Source organism: Galeopterus variegatus, unplaced genomic scaffold, assembly GCF_000696425.1.
Source record: "Galeopterus variegatus unplaced genomic scaffold, G_variegatus-3.0.2 Scaffold5417, whole genome shotgun sequence".
NCBI lineage: Eukaryota > Metazoa > Chordata > Mammalia > Dermoptera > Cynocephalidae > Galeopterus > Galeopterus variegatus.
In genome coordinates this window covers 155,551-178,361 of record NW_007731528.1, presented here as the reverse complement: position 1 = coordinate 178,361, position 22,811 = coordinate 155,551, and the positions used below count along the sequence as shown (strand labels likewise).

The 22,811-nt window shown below is 35.5% G+C and overlaps 1 protein-coding gene across 3 annotated transcripts in view; it reads left to right on the top strand.

The window, feature by feature from the left end:
* SMC2 (structural maintenance of chromosomes 2) overlaps nt 1-22,084 on the top strand; it is a 50,229-nt gene extending 28,145 nt beyond the window's left edge. For all 3 annotated transcript variants that reach the window (XM_008589411.1, XM_008589409.1, XM_008589408.1), the window contains exons 17-25: nt 672-796; nt 2,329-2,522; nt 3,693-3,836; nt 7,068-7,262; nt 9,285-9,485; nt 13,011-13,127; nt 16,875-17,035; nt 19,100-19,247; nt 20,221-22,084. In XM_008589411.1, the coding sequence (XP_008587633.1) occupies nt 672-796; nt 2,329-2,522; nt 3,693-3,836; nt 7,068-7,262; nt 9,285-9,485; nt 13,011-13,127; nt 16,875-17,035; nt 19,100-19,247; nt 20,221-20,400 (1,465 nt within the window). In that variant the 3' untranslated portion in view covers nt 20,401-22,084. The remainder of the gene's footprint in view (nt 1-671; nt 797-2,328; nt 2,523-3,692; nt 3,837-7,067; nt 7,263-9,284; nt 9,486-13,010; nt 13,128-16,874; nt 17,036-19,099; nt 19,248-20,220) is intronic.
* Nucleotides 22,085-22,811: the final 727 nt, after the last annotated feature.

Below are 22,811 nucleotides of genomic sequence, written 5' to 3'. Positions count from 1 at the left end.
AACATTTGAAATAGGGATTAATAAGTAGATAACCAGTTTTTTGAATTTTATGTGATTGCTATAATTAATCTGTTTATGCGGTAAGTAGTTGTGGAATTTATCTTTTAGTTAAGAATTAGCAGGAGGGGGCCGGCCCAGTGGCGCACTGGATAGTGCGCCGCTTGGGAAGCGCGGTGGCGCTCCCGCCCGAGGGTTCGGATCCCACATACAGACCGGTTCCCGCTCACTGGCTGAGCGAGGCGCGGGAGCAACACCGAGGGTTGCGATCCCGTTGCCGGTCCCCGGTCCGGTACGGGGGCAACAGTGAGGGTTGAGATCCGTTGCCGGACACGGAAAAAGACAAAAGCCAAAAAAAAAAAAAAAAGAATTAGCAGGAGGGATTATGTTTAAGGACACCTATTCAAAAATTATTTTTAGTGTTTTCTAAAATTAAAAATATTTCTGTGAATAGTTTTTTTAAATTGGTCATTTAGAGTTGTTTACCTTCAGTGACCAAGTCAGACTTGAATTAATGGATACCTCAGAAACTTCAGAGTCATCAAAATTATTCCTGTAGCCAGTGGCATCTCATATTGTTTATATTGTATGTGAGTTTAATTTAGGTTAAGAGCCTGATGTCTCAAATGACAGAAAATTTGCTGTCATTTACTATAAACTTCTCTTTTTGTAAGATATCGCCTGCTAAAACAGCAGTGGGAGATGAAAACTGAGGAGGCAGATTTATTACAAACCAAGCTCCAGCAAAGCTCATATCACAAGCAACAAGAAGAATTAGATGCCCTTAAAAAAACTATTGGTAAGATTAAAACATTTTGTGCTTAATCTGTTTCTGTTGATATCCTTTATGTATTTAGAAGACTGTTATATTTAAGACACGTGTGGGAGAGTTTCTTTAGGGTAAATCTAAGTATGGGATTTCTGGGTCTTAGGGTATGGTCATCTTTATTATATATTGCCAAAGTTCTGTCCATTTTTAATAATACTCATTTCCAACAGTGGCATTAGAATGTTTTTATTTCTCCACATTCTTTTCTTTCCACACTTTAAAAATTCTCCAGTCTGATGGCTGTAAAGAAATAGCACATTAGCATTTTAATTTTCATTTTCCTGCTTGGTGAAATTTGGAAATTTTTTTTTTGTATGTTCAGTTTTTTTCCCATTGTTCTCATATTTAATTAAGAGTTCTAATTTCTTTTAGGTTGTGTGTACTGCATTTCTTTTATGTTTGTCTTTTAATTTTGTCTGTCTATTCTATTTTTGTTACACAAAAGTTTTTAATGTTTAATGTAATTAAATTAATAGCTATCTTCCCAATTTTAAGAAGCTATCGACTATTTTATCAGGATTTAATTGTATATGGTAATTTTTGGTTTTGTCATTCCTTAGGACAGTATCCACACACCAGTTTCCCCACTAATATTTTTATTCTGCAGTGAGAACTAGTGTAAGAAATAGTGCAGTCATGGCTTCCGAGGTTGTATATGGACTTAGGTCCTAGCACTAACAGTGTATGTCAGTTGTGACAGCAAAATGTCTATTTTATCTTGCACTTTAATTTTTTTCTTTCATGAATTTGCAGATAATACTTTTCTAATGCTTCATCCTAGACATGTTCTCCCAGTATTTCTCTCCTTTCGTGAGAGGTTTCTTGAATATGTATAAATTGGCAAAGAACACAAAGTAAGCTTGTTTATGAATTTAATTGTAAGCTTTCTAGCAAATAAAATTAATGAAAACTATCATGGTTATACAGGTTGAGCATCCCTAATCCGAAATCTGAAATTCAAAATCCTCCAATGAGCATTTCCTTTGAGCGTCATCTTGATGCTCAAAGTTTTGGATTTATGAGCATTTTTAATTCTGGATTTTTGGATCAGGGATTCTCAACTAGTATGTATTCTGCAAATATTCTAAAATCCTAAGAAATCTGAAACAGTTCTAATCCTAGGCATTTTGGATAAGGGTTGTTCACCAGTACTGTGAGTTCTAGTTTTAGGAAGCATATAGGTATGTTAAATATATAAACTGTAATCTTTTTAATAAGTTGCTTCAAATTGTTTTTAAAAATAGGTAAGTTCTAGGTAAAGTTTGTTACTCAATTTTGTATCATTAGAAATAATTTCTTTATAGATCTTTAGATATTTGAGGTATTGCTCTTACACAGGATCTGTGTTTCAAGTATAAAATTTCTAGAACATGGTTGGAATAGTTAATTTTTTTAGACTCTGTCCTCTAATTTTCTAGACCACTTCTTCTATTAAAAGTTGAATTTATAAGCCTTGATCTGTAACTGTTAATTTAGCCACATTTGCCTATTTTATGATGCAGAGGAAAGTGAAGAGACCTTAAAAAACACTAAGGAGATCCAAAAAAAAGCAGAAGAAAAATATGAAGTATTGGAGAATAAAATGAAAAATGCAGAAGCTGAAAGAGAGAGAGAGCTAAAGGATGCTCAGAAAAAATTGGATTGTGCCAAAACAAAGGCAGATGCATCTAGCAAAAAAATGAAAGAAAAACAGCAGGTAATAAACCTTTCTTGAATGGAACCGGTCTTTTAAAATCAGTGTAGAACTGAAGGTGGTAGAGCATCATTGGTTAGCCTTATTCGTATTGATCTCAAAATCTAAAAGCAAGTTGTGTTCTTTAGAAAATCAATTACACATCTTACAAGTTTCACAAGTCAAATAAATGTGCGATTCTCTGAAAACCCTGTAATTGAGTTTCACATAGTCATGAGTATGAGTTTCATTGGCTTGCTAATTTTAGGGAAAGAGCAAAGTTGCCTTTTGGTAAATGCTTTGTTCAGGGATAGACGACCTTCTTTCAGAAGTGGATTATGTGTTGTAGTGGAGCTATGTCATATCAGAGATGCAATGAGTTGACATTTGGTAACCACCTATGTGAATGTATACTGTGAATAGAATAATGTAAGACAAACCATGTTAGGTTTACAAGGTGTGGTTCAGTTATAGACTGGCGATACCTTATAATATCTTTTGGATAGTGCCAAAGCTGGAATTTGAACCTATTTGGTAACCACCTATGTGAATGTATACTGTGAATAGAATAATGTAAGACAAACCATGTTATGTTTACAAGGTGTGGTTCAGTTATAGACTGGCGATACCTTATAATATCTTTTGGATAGTGCCAAAGCTGGAATTTGAACCCAGGTTTTTGTCTCCAAAGGCTGTGCTCTTTTCGTTCTATACAGTTTCACCTAAATTTACTTTTCCTCAGTTTTTTAAAACCCATCTTAAGATTGTATCATTAAGTAGCTGCACAATGTATTTTCTAATGAACTAAATGCTATAATGGGAAAGAAGAAAATTGAGAAAATTTTTTGCACATTGAATAATTTGGCTTTAAAAAAAGCTTTGCCTCCACTAATTTATCAGTTATGTAGAATTTTACATTGTTTTTCCTATAGAAATAAATTGTACAGGAAATAACTTACGGAGAGTTCTTTGAACTCATAAAAATTATGCTTACATTTATCTTTTTGATTTCAGTATAGGAAAATAAACTTCCTTTTTCTCCTCCTGTGGAAGCAGCTTAACATATTTTTGGTGGAGTGGTAACTAAGCTGTGGGTCTTCCTTGCATGAGAATATTAATTTTGTTGCCCTGTATGTATTTATTTTTCAGTAGTTAATAACCTGTGTGAACACCCAGCTATTGTGTTTCTTATAGGAAGTTGAAGCTATCACTCTGGAGCTGGAAGAACTCAAGAAAGAGCATGCATCCTATAAACAACAACTTGAAGCTGTAAATGAAGCTATCAAATCCTATGAAGGTCAAATTGAAGTAATGGCAGCAGAGGTGGCTAAAAATATGGTAAGATTTATTGTAAAATTGGAGAAATTGAAAATACTAATTTGTTTATGAATTGTTGTCTTAAGGTGTTTGATGTCAGTGCTCTCGATCTTTTCACTCTTGTCATGAAGAGAGCATGAGGCAAAAATAGTGATTACTGATTCCAGAAAGAGTCTTGAAATAATACCACCAATTGCTTTAGTTCAGGTCTACTCAGAAGACAAAAAGCACACAGTAATTTGAACAGGGAAAGTTTAAATAAAATTTATTAACTATAATAGGAGTTTGGAACGATGGTAATTGATCACTAAGGGAAAAGAGAACTCTAAAGAATGTAATAGCAGATATAGGGAATAGCCATTACCCCTAGTGCTGAAGCAGTACATGCATGAAAAGGGTACACAAATCTGGCAAGGAGCCCTACTCCAACCACAGGGCTGAGAATCAGATCTAATTGCAGAAGGCATTACCTGTGGCCCATTGGTTATGAAGTTTGCGGGAGTGCAAGGAGAAGCTATCTGCAGGGAAGTGCTATGTATGTGATACTTGCTGGGAAATAACCTTCTGGAATGCCAGGAGAAACGCAATTGTGTGGTGTCTGGTCTGTGGGAACATGGTGTGAAGCCTCACTCTGGGATGTCACGAGAAGCCATGCAAGTTGCTAACCCCTTGCACATGACAAGCTTACTTTCAAGAAAAACATGCCAGAACCAGGAAGTAAAGCCCCTTCCTCCTGTAGTATCCCTAAAGTGACATTTACTAATGAGACTTATTTTTGTTGCAGCTGGCAAGGAAGAAATGTTCCATTACCAGAAGCAGGGCACTGAAGGGTGGATTTGGGAATGAGAGGGTTTCCAAATGTTATGAAGACATTCTGTTACCTGCAAATTAATGGGATATCATCTTTATTAGAGACTACCCTTCATGAATATTGAATAAATCATCTCTTTCTGTGTTTTTTTTTTTTACCTTGAATTCTGTTTTATTACATATTATTTCTATTCCTACTTTCCTTTTGTGATGTAACTTTCATTTTTCAAGTTTTGTCACTTTGCTATAAACTCTGTTTTTTATAAGTAGTACATATCATTGAGTTTCATATTAATTGAACGTTTAGCTTTTAGAAGAGAAGTTCATTTTTCTACATTGTAGTAAAGAGCGTTTTGCCTTGCTTTTATCATCCACTTCTCTATTTTCTGTTATGTTTTTCCCTTGAGATGATTGTTTTCATCATTCGAAACATGCAGTGCTTTGTAAAGTACATCTTTTCCTCTTCATTTTATTCTTGGTTACGTTCATTCTATTTTTGTTTTTAACACATTTATTGCATCATTATCAGAATAATAACTACCCGTTTTATGATAAAAGAGCAAAACACTTCTCAACTTTGTGTCTTATATTGCTGATGTAATTTTCTGGAGTTTATGTTCAGTTCCTCTTTTGCCTCCAAAGTAAACTTTAGTTTTTAAAAATATTTTTAGTTTCCTTCTGATTTACTTTACTTGCATAAATTTTTTCATCTCATTCTTTTCCTCCATATCTGTTGCTGTCCTTCATGGACATCATGTTGTAGAATTTAAATGAATTAGAAGTTAGGTAATGTGTTTCCAAAGGGAAATGCAAAAGTAAGCTACTTCTTCCTTGGTCCAAATAAACAAAATTAAAACACATACATATTTCTGTAAAGAGGGTATCTATTTCTAATAACAGAAAACTATAAAATGAATAACTTAGATTTTTTCTTTCTTTTTTTCTTTTTCTTTTTTTATAATGCCTCCTCCTACTTCTGACCACATAGTTTTTAAGGTTGTTCATTCACATTCTAAATTATTTCATTTTGCTGTTAGGAATAGATAAGTACACTCCCAAGAAGAGAAACTGCTTACTAATTGGGTTGAGGCGAACAAGACTAAAACTTTATTTCTACTCAATCTTAAGTGATAGAACATCTGTGTATTTTTATGCCATTGTAAAAAAGACTGATAGGCACATCTGCAACTCAATCTTTATTTAACCTCTAGGTATGAGAGAATCTTCTTCATAAACTTTGTCAAGTATGGTGTTAATAAACCTATGTCTGCTGTTTTTCCTTTTAGTTAACGTCGCTGGAGTATTTTTCACTTTCCTTTTTTTGTTTTTCAAAGGTTTTAAAAAGCTAAAATATCTTTCAGTTTTTTAAACAAATGCCATGATTTGTCTTTCTCCTGCAAAAGACCTCTAATGACACAAATGGTATTATAAGGAAATCAAAGCACTTTGGGCACATTCAGCAATGTAACATAATGTAGAACATCATTTGCTGCTCAAAATTGTTATGTTTCCTGATGAGCATGCCAGAAAAAAAAAAAACGGATTTTTACTGGTGCTTGTAGTGCTTGTAATTACTTATTCCTATTCTTATTCCTTTTCTTCCTTAGAGTCTTGTAGCAAGTTGTTCTACTTCTTTGTTTTCTTCCAACCTAAATATGAGTTGAGATAGGTTTTCTTTTTTTTCGACATTTATGTGAGTTTGAGACCGTTTCTTTAAAAAGTACCCTAGAGATCTAGGAGAGCAACGGGTTTTGGGAATGATGATAACAGACTCCAACTGTTACTAGCACCTTGGGCATCAAGTAGCCTCAGCCTTGGGAGGCAGGGGGTAGTGAAAGCCACAGCAAGAACTTTTTCTTTGTGCCACAGATCTGATCCTTCAAAAAAAGGTTCTCTTCCTCTTCCATTTTTCTGTTTTGACCACTTCTATTTCTCTGGTTGACCATACAACCAAATGCTAGGACCTGTCGCCATTGGTAAAGTACAGATGCCTTAAATCTACAGAAGGTAAAAGGAGCAAAACCCAGCCTCCCTTATTTCTATGCCTAATGTTTGCCCTTCCTGGGTAAATGTCATCGGGGGTCGGTCAGATTATCTTCTTGTTAACAGTAAGTTACCATTTTTCTGAGTGGTCTCACAGGTTAGCTTCCAGTAATTCCTCATCTTTCCACTCAGTTGATCCCATCTGCACTGCGTCTACCAGAAACTCTATTATTTCCAACATGAATATCACATCCCAAGCCTTTTTTTCAAGTGGTAATCCAAGTTTTCTGTGTGTAAATTCATTAGTCATTTTAATGGTGATATGAAGTGTATAGGATTAGGGGACCATCTACCTGTAATCACTTTGCCATCTTACCCAGAAGTCTGTCAGACAATCTTAGTAAACTAAAAATATTTACCTATTACCTTATATATTCTCTTCTAATTTTTTTGTTTCAGGAGTCAGTAAATAAAGCTCAAGAAAAGGTGACCAAACAAAAAGAAGTGATAACAACTCAAGACAGTGTAATTAAAGCTAAATATGCAGAAGTGGCAAAACATAAGGAGCAAAACAATGATTCTCAGCTTAAAATTAAGGAATTGGAGCACAACATCAACAAGCATAAACGGGAAACTGAAGATAGTGCTGCAAAGGCATGTTTGTGCTCATTTTTACCCCTAATAATTAATTTTTTATTTCTGGGCTGTTGAGAAATTCTGATAAACAGTTGCTCGATGGAGAACTCAGTATAAATGGCAGAGCTACATACAGCCTAACATAATTTTGAGCTTGCAGCTATGTTAACTGCTTCTCAACAATGCTCATTTTCAACAAATGGCATAAATGTATTAGCAATAATAATATATATTCCTTACCTTATTTTAAATTGAATTTAAGGAACTCGAATATATGAGGGATCTTCAGAAAGTTTGTGGTAAGATTTGTATTATCTTTTGTATTTAAAGATGACTGGTAAGGGGATCTTAACCCTTGACTTGGTGTTGTCAGCACCATGTTCTCCCAAGTGAGCTAACCCGCTATACCTATATAGGGATCCGAACCCGTGGCCTTGTTATCAGCACCACACTCTCCCGAGTGAGCCATGGCTTGGCCCTTGTATTATCTTTAACTGTATTTCCACAAACTTTTTGAAGACCCCTCATCAATACAGGCAGCTTAAAAAAAGGACTTAATTGGTTTCCGGATATTCTTATGGGAGCATGACTTTTTGCAATTTTATCGAAAATCTGATCTTTTGCCAAATAGTTACCTTCTTGAGGTTATGCCAGTGTTTTTTGGTCACTTTTAAAATTTCTCCCTTTCATGTATCATGGTGCCTTTACTTAAGTACTTTAAAGAGAACACATGCTTTTGTGCAAATTCATTCCTTGGTTGAGAGGGGTATTCTTTTTGCCTTAATAATTCATCCATAATACTTTCTTATGTGTGTGTTACTGTTTGGTCCCTTTTAATGCCCAGGATCTTTAAAGCATCCTAATATTACAAGAACTTTCACTTGAAAAAGATCACCAGGAAAATACAAGATAGTTTCCCCAACGTCTGAAAGAACCATGGATGCCTGTTTAGGTGCATTACTTGGTTTAAAAAACATTTTTATAGCTACATTATAATTTCCCACTTTATTTTATTACTATTGATTTTCCATTAGCCTCGTAGCTTAGTGTTAGTGAACTCACTGAGATATTACCAGTGCCAGTATTACTGCTAATAGTTTTTTGGTAATTGAAAATACCAGTATGGGTGATTGCTAGGGGATTTTATTTGCTATTAAGGGGGTAAAAAAGGAAGGACTTGCAGGTAGAACTGCTAAAAAGTCAAGGATTCTTTGAAAAATGTAGTATGTTAAGTATTTATTGCATACCTACTAGTATCAGGTACTATGCCAGGCACCAAAGATATAAAAATAAGCAACACGGTCACAGGATGCTATCACAGAGCTTACAGGTCAACAGGAAAAATAGACATATATGATCATTTTACTTTGGGGACCATACCTCTTGAATTAATTAGTAAACAAATTGACAAGGATTAGATTCGACCAGTCAGAATGAACAATTCTAGTAGAAGAAAGTCTTCTTTCAGCACTATAATTTGAACTTTTAAGTCAGTTACATTATATGAACAAGTATTATACAGTGCCTTTGTTAGAAAGGGGTGGGAGCAAAGATAAAGTCAATGTTTAGGACATTTTTTTCCTTAGATTTTAATTCTGAAAGAAAAATGATTAAATATCAGTCATGATTAGTCTTCCATGATTTTACCAAAGTATGACTTAAGTATTGGAAGAATTTTAATTTCTTACAAGTTGTTCTTTGAAGCAGTAGTTTGAATTTGGTAAAATCTAAAGGAAGCTCATCTGACTTACATTTCATTCTAATTGAGATGTTTTGCATATAGTTTGTAAAAATTTCTCTGTGACTTGGCTTCTTTTCTGGAATGCTTAAGTAATAGGAATATCTTTTTCCATACAATCTCTTTTTTCTTGAGCCTGTGCTCCAGGTAAAAATTCCCATCCTTATTCCTGTCAGTAGTGAATTTCATTTTTTCAAATGAGTCTTTGTGGGTTTTTTCCCACAAAATATTTGGTTTAAACTAGTTAACAAATGTTGATGTGTCAAACAATCATAGATCCTTCTGTTTTCATATGTGGCTAGGTATCCAAAATGTTGAAAGATTATGACTGGATTAATGCAGAGAAACACCTCTTTGGTCAACCCAATAGTGCCTATGATTTCAAAACTAACAATCCAAAAGAAGCTGGCCAGAGACTTCAGAAGCTGCAAGAAATGAAGGAGAAACTAGGAAGAAATGTCAATATGAGAGCTATGAATGTACTGACAGAAGCGGAAGATCGGGTAGGTCAATTTCCTATGAATGTCTGGCCACATGAGAACATGAGTGGCATTGATGGCTCTATATGACCCCTGGTGCAGTTATTAGAGTCAGCCTTTTGCTTGATGTCCTTGGTACTTGTTTTCTTTCTCCTTTCTTTTTCATCCCTTTTCTTCATTTCTTTCTTTTCTTATTATTTCGTTCTTTTTGCATTATCAGTTTTTTATATTCTGTTGTACCTTGAATGACTTTTCCCTTGGCTTTTGCTCTTTGCCATAAACATGTTCTGTTCTTTTTTTATTCTTAATGTAAATAAAAACAGCACTTTTGGATCCGTATAATTCCTTACATTTCTATTATTTTTACTTGCCTTCAGAACCCTTGAAAAATACGGTGTGCTGCTCTCTGCTTCCTCACCAGTCACTCCGTAACTGCTGTTTCCCTTTTGACTCTAATGTATACTGAAACTATTACATAAGTTACAACTAAATCTGTTTTATACTATAGTAAGCACAGTTTAGTCTGTAAATCCAATAGCATCTTCTCGATGTCCATGCTGCCGATTATTTGACAATGTTATACATCTCCCCTACCCTACCAAAACTCTTATAGATTAGAAAAGGGATTTTAGTGTCTAGTGATGAACTTTGGAGGCCTTGTCACTAAAAAAAAGTCCAGTGGGGGAAGCATTTCCTACTTTTGGAGGCACATAGGAAATAGAAATCTTAGCAAATTTTTATTAATCCCCCATACCTTCTTTAATTCTGCAAAATTCTATTTGTTTTGTTGTTGTTGTTTTTATTTATTTTTATTTTAACTTCTCAATATACATTTTAGTGGATTTTTGTGTCCCTTTACCCGTTCCTCTTTCCCCAGTCCCTCTCTCCCCTCCCCCCCCATGTCCATCGTATCTGTTCACTTAACAGTTAACTTCTCAATATACATTTTAGTGGATTTTTGTGTCCCTTTACCCGTTCCTCTTTCCCCATTCCCTCTCTCCCCTCCCCCCCCATGTCCATCGTATCTGTTCACTTAACAGGTTCAAGGAATTGTTGTGATTGTTGTGTCTTCTTTCCCCTGACACCATTTATTTGTTTGTATATTTATTTATTTGAATTTGCATATTAGCATTAGAGTTAATGAGAGATCTGTAAAACTGATAATGCTCATGAGCTTAATTACTTTTAAGGAATTTTTTTCGTCATGGGTTTTTTAAAAAACCATTATTGACATTAGTACGCATGAAGAGTCTATATTATGTTAGATAAGAAACAGGCTAAAAATGCAGGTGTTGTGATCTATCTATAAAATGCTGCCAGTTTTCAATTCTACATTAAAGTTTTGCAATATATGGCATGTTTGTGGAAGGAAATCTTTAGTCTGTATTTCAGCTGCATAGCATCGTGAAACTTGTTCACATTTACTTGTTTACTTGTATTAATAATGATAACTGGGTCTATATTTTTTTAAAAAGAATTCATCATCTTCCTTTTTTTTTTTAACCAGAGACAAGGGCTCTATTGTTGATCAGCAGATGGCCTTTTTTTATTAATATATTCATTATTAACAAATCATACTTATTCTTTATGCCCCTTATCCAATCTCTCCCCTTCCTCCTCCCCTGCCCCCCCTCTAATAACCATAGATTTGTTCTCTCCTTCTGATAGATTAATTCTTCTGTTGATTTGTTGCATAGATTTCCTGTCCAGTACTGAGACAAGTGTGACCAAATCTTCCCGTATTATCGTAAAACAGATGCTTTTGCTGTTATTCTGGAGTGTGCTTTGTGGAGAGAGAGGACCTCTTCTTTTTCTTTTTTTTTTTTGTTCTCTGCTGGTACCTCTCCTTGAGTCAGTGCAGTTGAGAGTCTGGCGTACCGTCTGCACAGTGGCTGTGACTACTGCTATAGCGACTAGCCACTTTTCTGGCAGCTGTGGCAATCGCGGTGGCTGTGGTGGGCTACCTGCCTGGAAATGGTTTTTGGTGTGCTCTTTAGCTGGTTGTGGCTGGGTTTCGCTTCCCCCAGCTCCACGCCTTAGGATCCCCTGGCCTTTTGTTGTGTGTGTGTGTGTGTGTATGTTTTATGTCTGTTCACATAAGGGATTACATGGACTTAATAATATAAAATGTTGAGAGGTTGTTTGGGGAGCTTGGCCATAAAGGAGAGGGACAGCAAAGAAGATTAACAGGACTGGCTGGAGTCATTAAGGGAGAATATGAAGCTGTCTTGAAAGGTGAATCTTTTCTTTTTTTTTTTTGTCTTTTTCCGTGTCCGGCAACGGATCGCAACCCTCAGTGTTGCCCCCGTACCGGACCGGGGACCGGCAACGGGATCGCAACCCTCGGTGTTGCTCCCACGCCTCGCTCAGCCAGTGAGCGGGAACTGGTCTGTATGTGGGATCCGAACCCTCGGGCGGGAGCGCCGCCGCGCTTCCCAAGCGGCGCACTTATCCAGTGCGCCACCGGGCTGGCCCGAAAGGTGAATCTTTGAGGAGAAATGGGTCAGGAAGAGTTTTGGAAAGTTCCACTGCTATTCATGGTATACTTATCCCTCTGTAGCCTCACCCAAAGGAAGGCCACTCTGAAGAGATGATGTTCTTTGGTTTTTTTGGTGTTTGGGTTTTTTGCCTTGGCTGCTAGAAAGATAAGGGAATATTAGTGGAGTCAAAATATTTCAAGGGCTTGTTCTGTAAATTCTCAATCCTAGTCATTGAATTTTACCATATACATATGGATGATAGATTTACTCATAACTTGGTTTGCATTATAACTCTTAGTGCATTATATTTTTTGGTAAATAGGAGGGTATATATTATATAGTCATCTTGACACTTAATGATAGGGATACATTCTGTGAAATGTACTCTTGATTTTGTTCTGTATAAGTGTATTATGAAAGAGAACAGCAATGCATTTTCCTGCTGTCAACACTGGCCACTAGTCACATGAGCATGGGCCCTCTAATTATGTTACCAAGTCTCTGTGCCTCACTTTTTTCATCTGTTAAATGGGTGTTAGAATAATAACCACCACAACAAAGTTATGAAAATTAAATTACAGGTAGATATTGTGCCTGACACTCAACAAGTGCTCAGTGAGTGTTAGCTAACTGTTATTATCTATTATTTTGCTATGGGAATGGGTGAGAATAATTTGACAGTATAAGAACAGTGAAGTAGACAACAACTTTTTCACTTGGGGTCAGACCTAATGTGTCAGATACTTGGCTTTCTGCCTTCAAGTTCTGAGCTACCTATGGGAGGGTCATTCCATGGGTATGCTAGCCACTCCTCCCCAACATATTTTGCAGTAGGTTGTTTACACCAGCATCACCAGACCCATGAGTAATGCATTGTGCTAAGACATCACTAGGTGATAGGAATTTTCCAGCTCCACTGTAATCTTATGTGACCAATGTTGCATATGCAGTTTGTCATTGACCAAAACATTGTTATGTGGCACATGACTATTTAAAAATAATGAAACCTCTTCATTCCTGACTGAACTGCAGTGTATTTTCCTAATTAAGTATGCTTTTTATCCCACAGTATAATGACTTGATGAAGAAGAAGAGAATTGTAGAAAATGACAAATCCAAAATCCTTACAACTATAGAAGACCTTGACCAGAAGAAAAACCAAGCCCTAAATATTGCTTGGCAAAAGGTATTTGAGCCCCAAAACAGTATCTCTTTGTTTGAAGCAAGGATGAAAAGTATCGTCAATGGATTTATACTCTATGAGGAATTTGAAATGGCTAATTTGTGTTTGAATGAGGCACATACTCCCACCTTAATTAAGACCTCCTAGACTTAAATATATTTTGTCTTTTTGGATTTCACTACTACTGTTTTGGAAAGCTAAATAAGTGTCACTCCATCATACTCTCATAGTCTCCTACTCTGGTTCTTAAGTTCTATTAAATTCCTAACTTTCTAGCATTCTCCATTTCTTACTCTTACCTTGTTAACTGTCTGTGTTACTTTTAAAAGAGACACTATTTATCCTCTTTTTATGAGACAACAAGCTCTTATATTTGGAAGAAACCTTGGGTACTGTCCATTATCTGCTATATCCCACTCAACCTTCTGCCTAAAACTAGAAGCAATCTCAGTGCCACATGGTGGAAGCTCTAATTCTTGAAAACCAGAAACCATCTTCCAAGGACTCATTCAATTTTACTATCTTCAGTTTTTCTTGCTTGGACTCACAGAGGCCAAATACCAGTTCCAAGAACATTTCTAGAGTAAGATTGATGTATTCTTTATCACTTACAAATTAGTAATTGCGTTTTTAAATTAACAAATATTATTTGTTCTGTAGGTTCTTAGCATGTTGTGCATGTTGGATTAATAATAATATTAGCTAATATTTTAAGTAGTTTTTCTGTTAATTATTTTACATGAATTATCTTAAAACCATCTGTGACTTTGATAGTTATTATCCCCTTTTTATAGGGGAGGAAACCAAAGCTTAAGATGAAATGGTCTGCCTCCCATCATACAGCCAAAAGATGGAAGAACTGGGATTCTGTTTTGCTGAATTAGAACCTTATTGCTTTCACCCTTGTATCTCTTTAAGAACTAGCAATAAACAAGCGAGTATCGTATACTCTTTTACAATACTCTTATTCAACAAAATTCCAGTTACCAATTTTGTTTTTATGACAACTTTGGCAGGATTTCAAGCTTCTTTACTGTTATTTCTACTTGCCTGGCTTCATATATCTGTCTCCTTTAGGATAGTTCCTAAGCTTCTCATGTGGAAGTTTTTCCATTTCTACCATATCAAAAGACTCAAAAAATTCCAATCATAGTTAACTGGTACTTTAGCAAACCTGTGCCTTCTGGGATTCAGTTGGTCACCTCGCCTCTTTTTTCTCTTTTTAATTCTGTAGGATCTTTATTGTCAGTAGTACAATTACCCTTTCTGTCATCTTGTTTTTCTTCCTCTAAGGCTCATTTTCAATGTTCCATCTCCCTATAGTATTTGTCTTTTTAAAAATGCAAGCAAAAACTTGGCTTCCGTATTCTTCTACATGTGGATTTAACACTGGATTTGAGGGTCCCTTTCTGTCATCTTGTTTTTCTTCCTCTAAGGCTCATTTTCAATGTTCCATCTCCCTATAATATTTGTCTTTTTAAAAATGCAAGCAAAAACTTGGCTTCCGTATTCTTCTACATGTGGATTTAACACTGGATTTGAGGGGTTTTTTCTCTTCCCCCTCTTCCCATGATTCCTGGATTTAATACAAATCAGTCTATTCTTTAAACTGATCCTATTTTTTTCCCAATTTCCAAGGTTCCTCCAAAGCAAGTAACATCTATCACGTGCTTATTATATATAAGTCACTATTCTCAAATTAATATTCTCATTTAGTCTTCACAATAACTTAACGAGATAGGTACTATTATTATCAACATTATATTCTTCCTTCTGGCTTCAAGCATACTTGACTGACAGAGCCAGAGTTTTGTAGGCACTGTTTTTGTTTTTGTTTTTTGTTGGTTTTTTTATATCAATCCATGGCTATGTCATTTATATGAAGTATAGAGGTATATTCTCCTCTGTCCATTAGCTGATGTTTTTTCCCTTTTAGAGGAATTTTCACATGGGGTGCATGGTTGTACCATTCCACTTTCTTAGTCCTGTGCTGTTTCTTCCCCGCTTGGCCAAAAGGGAAAAGAAAAAGAACCTAGGGTGTTTATAAATACTGTGCTGCTTTCCATCATTACCAAAAAGACGGTGGTTCTTTTCCCATTTTGTGTGAGCCTTGACTAGCGTGGAAATTATCCCAGATAAAACTAGAACCTGCTCCCATTGTGTAGGGTATTATTTGGCAGTTGCTCTTAAAATGTGTGTTCCTTAGTAAATCTATAATCAGGAGCACTGCTTGTGTCTGGGAGATTTTTCTTGTTAGTATAAGTATTCATAAAAAGTATATTTGAATTACATTTGAATTTTGTATACTTGCACTTAAATGTGGAGATACCTGTGTGTGTGTGTGTGTGTGTGTGTGTGTGTGTGTGTGTGTGTGTGTGTGAACATGTGTTTGTATATGTGCTCTCCAGTTTGCCTGCTGAACTCTCTAAGATTATTAGTCATGTCTTTGAAGACAGATGGAAAATTCTTATAACATTGATCAAATATATATGGAGAAAAATTACCCTATAACAAGCTAGGATTTTGTAGGATTTTGGCCCTAAATCCCTGTGTAATCTACTGTGGCAAGACAGGGGCAGGCCAAACAGCTTTCTTAGCCTCTTTCTTTTGGGATCCTGTCCTACTCCTGCCTCTCAACACCTTAACCTCTTTGTCTATGAGGTAAGGCATATGGAAAAGAACTCTTCAACACCTTCAGCAGATCTGGTCATTTGATTCTATGCATCTTTTTCTCTTGGACCTCACCCTGATCTACTTGGGCCTTTAGCTGGCAACCACAGACCCATCTTACCCTATTAATCAGCAGAAAATAAAACGTTTTGTAAGAGAACATTTTACTCTAAAAAAAGAGTTTCTGTTTTGTGTTTGCTTTTCTAACTATTTTGTGTTTTCTTCTCATACAATTGTGTGTGTCTTGAGGATTCCTGCAATACGTTTTACAAAAGTATCAAAATATTGGGTTTCGTGGCTGGCTTAGCTTCAGTGCAGCCATGTTGAGCGGCTTTTCCACCTTTCCTCTCCCTTTCCCTTTCTTCTCTGGGCACTGAAATTCTTCTGGGAAGGGGTAAACATTATCATTATCCTCAAAGGAATGTCTTGTGGGCTGCGTTTAACAGGCTTTGGGCTAGAATGCTTTCTACTGATATAGTGGTTAATTGGGAGCCTATGCCTTAACCGACTAGATGTTATTGGACCACAAGGACTGTGTCACCTTGCATACCACTGATTTTGAAATTGCCCATTACTCTGAACCCTCCCTGAAAGTCTTATAAACCTTCTGCTTTCCTTTAGTTTGGGGGAACTGATCTGGCTCAGTCTCCCCTCCAGGTTAATGGAATAAAGCTTTTTGACTGAAATAGCGCCTGGCTCGGGTCTCTTTCTACCTTTTCTCCATCTTGCCAAACCTAACACAAAACTTCGGAGCAGAGTTAGGGGTATATCCTGTGGTTCCCCCTAGAAGTTAAAGCAAGGCTCAGTAAACTATTTCTGTAAAGGGCCAGATAGTAAATATTCTGGCTTTGTGAGTCATTCAGTCTGTTAAAACTACTTGACTCTCTTGTAGCACTAGCATCCGTAGACTATTTGTAAATAAATAGGCATGGCCAGATTGTTCACATGTGCTGTAGTTTGCCAACACCTGAATTAGAGTAACAGACAGCAAAGTGAACCTGCTGAGTTGCATGTACAAATATCAACAATTGATTCTTCTTAGAAGGCATTCTGATGTTTTAAAATGATTTTATTATCCAGGTGAACAAGGACTTTGGATCTATCTTTTCTACTCTTTTGCCTGGTGCCAATGCTATGCTTGCACCACCAGAGGGGCAAACTGTTTTGAGTGGTCTTGAGTTCAAGGTTGCCTTAGGAAATACCTGGAAAGAAAACCTAACTGAACTTAGTGGTGGTCAGAGGTGAGTAATCCTTTTGCAATATTATAATTCCTCATTTCTCTTACTTTATTATCATCCATTACCTCCCAATTTTATTTCAGTTTTGATTTGCTTAGCTAGTTACCTTTACCTGTATAGTTTAAGGAGCCTAATATGTAATATTAAATGACAGGAACATTTGATTAAAATAGTAGGCAACAGAGGAGAAATAGAATAAGCAACTAGGAAACCTGACAAAATATATGAAAAACAACTATTTTCATACATTGGAAAATGAGTAGTCCAGGACTGTGCTAACTAAAAGAGGAAACAAATGCTGAACACTTTGTTCACCCTGGCTTTCTCCCTAGTGTCAGTTTCTGGATTTCCTATGCAGGGAGGGGAACCCAAACAGATTAGTAGTCTCACTAAGTTAAGAAGACAGCAATTAGAATTTTGGGAAGCCCTAGATTACTGTACCTTAGCATTAGATCTGTACTGCCTCTGAAGTGAAGGCTACTCTAGACACCCTAGGAAACTTAATGGGCTTTGAAGGGATCAGCTGATCTGTATTTTACTTAATTTTTGTCAGAACATGCCCCTTAAAGGAATACAACAAAATTGAGACATTAAACAAGTACAATGTCCAGCATATAATAAAAATTACAAAAAAAAAAATTAACAAAATGTGACTCTAACCAAAAGAAAAATTGGTCAGTAGAAACAGACCCAGAAATGACAGAGATGATGAAACAAGAAGACAAGGAAGTTAAAGAATTACATTAACTATTTTCAAGAGTTACAAGAAAACATGAATGTAATGAGAGAAATAGAAGCTATTTTTTAAAAAGAGTGGAACTTCTAGAGATAGAAAAAGATATACCTTTCTAGAGATAAAAAATAATATACCTGAAGTGAGAAGTTTACTGCACGAGATTGACAGCAGATTAGATAATGTAAAAGAAAGATGAGAAAGCTAAACTGAAAAATAAAAAATGGAAAAAATCAAAACAGCTTCAATGTCCTGAGTCAGTGGAGTTCCAAAAGGAGAGGAAGAGGGAAGATGGAGAAATATTTGAAGAAATAATGGCCCCACATTTTCTAGATTTGATGAATTCTTTAAACCCACAGACTTGAATTCTGTGAACCCCAGGCATACACACAAACATACACACACACACACGAATACAGCAAGGCATAGCGACCCTATTGGAATGCGGTAAGTGCTGGATTGACTATTTATTCTAGTACTGCATGCCAGGAGGTATTTGAAGTTACAGAATGTTTGTAGGATGTTATAGAATGTTGTAGAAGTTATGGTACGTTGCAAATGGTATTGTACTTTTTATTATAATGTTCAATAATTATAAGTATTTTATATTAAACTGAACTTTTTAATGAAATATGTTTATTAAGAAAAAATATTGTAAGAATTATGACTTCATACCAGATTAGAATGAAAACAGCTGCAGTTAATGGGGATGGTAAACCGAAAACAGCTGTGGAATCTGGAAGTTGGTGTAACTACAAATTTTAGATAAGGATTGTTTGAACTTCTGACACTGAAGTACTTAAGGTAAATGGGCCATGATCTATACAATTTACTTGCAGATGGTTCCTGCACACACACACACACACACACACACACGCACATGCACACACACATGACTGTATGTGTGTATGTGTATGTTCACATGGGTAAATGCATAATAAAAGTTAGAAAAAGAGCACCTAAATAAATATATATCCCTCACTCACTGGCTTCCAGGGCTCTAATAAGCAATTGGGGAAGGAAAAAAACTGTTAAAACTAACATGATCTTTTCTTAAGGACAGGAGCTGAACATAATATGACAGTATTAAAATTGTCTTATGCAAATAGTATGCTTGTGAATAGAGGAAAAGTGGAAAGCTAACATAAAAGAAATATTTTAATACAATGAAAGTGTTGAAGTTTGAAACTCAAGATTCTTTTTTATATGACTGTCGTTCAGATAAATCTACACTATTCACCATAGTAGCATGATCATAGATTTGAGTCAGTGTTTTGGTTAAAGAGTGGTAAAATGAAATTTTTATGTCTTTTCTTCCATTAACCTTTTTTTAGATCTTTAGTGGCTTTGTCATTGATACTGTCCATGCTCCTCTTCAAACCTGCTCCAATTTATATTCTTGATGAGGTAGATGCAGCTTTGGATCTTTCTCATACCCAGAATATTGGACAGATGCTGCGAACTCATTTCACACATTCTCAGGTAAGAACCAGAAAAAGGTGTCTCAGTAAAAGTTTAAGTAGAGTGTTTGTTTTTCTAAAATTATTATTTGGTAGTAGTCAATGTTAATAAGGTACTTAGGACTGAAGAATACTAAAGTATCATATATTTATTTAAATAAACACGTTCAAATAGGTGTAGAAGGAAAAAGTGTTCGGTCTCCTTTTAAAGAAAGAGCCAAGCATTAACGGTGTTGGTTATAGCAAGAGGGAGAATTCAATTTAGTCATAATTTGGAATTGATTTAGGGTTAATATAAATGTTTTCTCTAGTTAGCTGTCTTAAAGATGCGTAATCAAAACAAAACCTTTCGGAGATATACCTCAGATGTCAAAATCACGTGGCACTTGATGGGGGGAGTTTAAATCTTTAATTTTCATGGCTAAAAAGTAGAAAATAGGCTCTTGAAGCTAAGAACAGTTTGTTTTTATTGTACTATTGCTGTAAGAACTGGGGCTGCCAAATGTGGTTGCATAAATTAACGCATTGTATGATTCTGGGGGCTCTATTCATAATAGTTATATTTATTACAGCATTTCTTTTTGCAAATTAACATTGAAATGGTGTCTTTTCTTAATTATATAAAGGTTCCACTTGGGCTAGTGGTAGTGCTATAGGAACTTGAAACTTTTGATATTATTAAAATACCACAAGGAAAAATATTTCACTAGAGCACTTAGAGTTAGCAACAAAAAAAGCTGTCAACCATCAGGAAGTAGTAAACTTGGGTAATGAAGCATTCAAGGTAAAATTAAGAGACTTCTAAAACCAAGTATGGAAAGCTAACATTCATTTAGGTGCTTAATTTTGAGGATGTGCACTTGCTTGGAGTCAAGTATTTAAAGAAATAAAATCAAAATGATCTTCAAATAATTCTTATTCACAGTATAAAGGAGTGAATTCCTTTAAGAATATTACAGGAAATTTTTCTTACACTTTTTTCTTTTTCCCTTAAGTTCATTGTGGTGTCCCTAAAAGAAGGTATGTTCAACAACGCAAATGTTCTTTTCAAAACCAAGTTTGTGGATGGTGTTTCTACAGTAGCCAGATTTACTCAATGTCAAAATGGAAAGATTTCAAAGGAAACAAAATCCAAGGCAAAAGGACCTAAAGGAGGAGCACATGTGGAAGTTTAAAGTGCAAATTTGCTCCTTTACCCTGACCTGTTTTTTAAAGATAAACTTTTAAGAACTTGGGATCTAATTTGTTTATATAAAAAAAATTAATGTTATTTTGTTACCTAACCCTTATTTTCTCTTCCTTTCTGTAATCACATAAATAAGCTTTGATTCTTCATCTCTTAATTAGTGTTAACTATAATCCAATTACTGTGGTCGTGATTTTATGTGTATCATCAAATGTTTTTTCTTACGCAAGTCTTTTATATATTAGGGAACCTGAGATACTTGGTTAATGGTAAATTCTGTATGTTAAAGCAAAACTAGAATGAAACATGAAATTAAATTGTAGTATAAATATAGCTGATAGCTTTTAATTAGTTTAGTTCCTGAGGTAATATTAATGTATTTTCTATTGCTAATAAAGTCATTCAGGTAAGGAAGAATTGCAAAGCAACTAACTGGACCAACAATAAAGGGAACACAAAGAAAGCAATTATGTACAAACTAAGCTGTTTAAGGCTAGTTCCTTGACACAGTGCCAGATCCCTGATTTAGACTGAGGTGGGAAACAGACCTTGAAAGATTTCTCATTTTAGTGATGTTTGGGTATCATGTTTCTATAATAATTGGTCTCTACAACCTTAAGTTTTTTTAAAAGATTTAGGAGTATTTTAGTAGAAGCTTGGGAGGAGTTGTGTCTCATGTTCTGTGCTGAAAGCTTATCTGAGGTCTCCTAATATTTTCAGAAATTTTTGTCAGCGTTTTTATAATCCAATCAATAACAACCTATTAGTGAATGAGAATGTAGGAGGCAGCAGACTAAATCAAATTTATCTTTTTCCTTGAGTCTGATAAATATGTAAATAAATCGATCCATCTGTTCTACCAAAATAATTCACAAGTTTGATGGTTATTGTAATTCTTAGTGTCTTCTGCTTTCTAGTTCAAAGGGGTGAAATTCCTTTAGAACTTGAAAGATGGAGCTAACAGACAACATAAGAATACTGTGTATACTTCTTAGTATCACTGGGTGTATCACCAGAACAGTGCCTCCAAACTCTGAATCCAAAAAGCTCTGACATGGTGTAATCTGATCTTGGATGTATTATTTTGGCCCCACATATCCTTGAGTCTTGGTTCCTTAGTGTTATTATACTTTCCCTGATATGTGCTCATACTTTCTGACCCTTGGGTGACATTTCTCATCTTTCTTTCTGCCAACTTATCTGAAATGTCAGACAACACCCAAGTAAATGATATTATGAGACACATTGGAAAGGATTGAATCTGGAATTAGTTCTGTTCACTGTGGCAGGGGAAGGAGACAGAGCTGTAAATGCTGTTGTAGAAAGTCCAGTATAACAGATAACAGAGACAGTGTTTGCCTAAGTAGTTGGATCAGTTCCAATGAAGTATAATACACCAGTCACCAATAAAGTGTAGTATACCAGTTTGACCACAAACTCGTCAATACTAGTTATTAAGCATAATATTTCAGATTTAATAGCTATAAAAATGGTACTTTATTGCTGCTTCAACTAGCATTTTAAAAATAATTTGTGAGGTTGAATATTTTGCCATATGTGCTAATTTTCTTTTATCTGCTACAAATGTTCTGCTTGTGTGCTTTCCACCTTTTTGCACTTTGAAATTCTGCACTTTGAAAATCCTCAAACATACATTAAATTTTTGTGAGTAATGTTGTTTGTTGGTTAAAGGGAAGACATTACGGGAATTGGGGGCATTTATTTCACACATCTGCAGTAATATGAGTTAATATTTATCGAGCTCTTTCTCTATATCGGATACTGTTTTCATCTGTATGTATTTTCATATTTAATCCTCATAGTAACTCAGTAAGGTAAGTACTGTTGTTATCAGCATTATATAATTGAGGAAACTGAATTAAGCAGAGAAGTTAAACTTGCTCACAGTGATAATACAGTTAGTGAGTGGCAGAGCCAAGATGCAAATCTTGGCAGTTGGTCTGTGAAGAGAGGATTCCTTGTTGTCTTGGCATTTCAAGTAAGCTAACAGCAAATGCAAAGCAAACACTTGAAAATCCCTCTTCTAATATGATGGTGGAATCTAACAGGCCAACACTCCCACAGATAATAAATATAGATTCTGGGCAAAATACCAGAAACAAGCATTTCAAGTAAGCTAACAGCAAATGCAAAGCAAACACTTGAAAATCCCTCTTCTAATATGGTGGTGGAATCTAACAGGCCAACACTCCCACAGATAATAAATATAGATTCTGGGCAAAATACCAGAAACAGCTACCCAAGAGCTCTGGCACAGAAGAAAAAGCAGGAATATTTTGGAAGGGAGATGAAGTTTGGAGGAAGAGACAAGCATACATTAAGATTAATGTTTTTGCACCTTTGACCTAAGTACTAGCTATAGTCATGATGCAGTCAGTG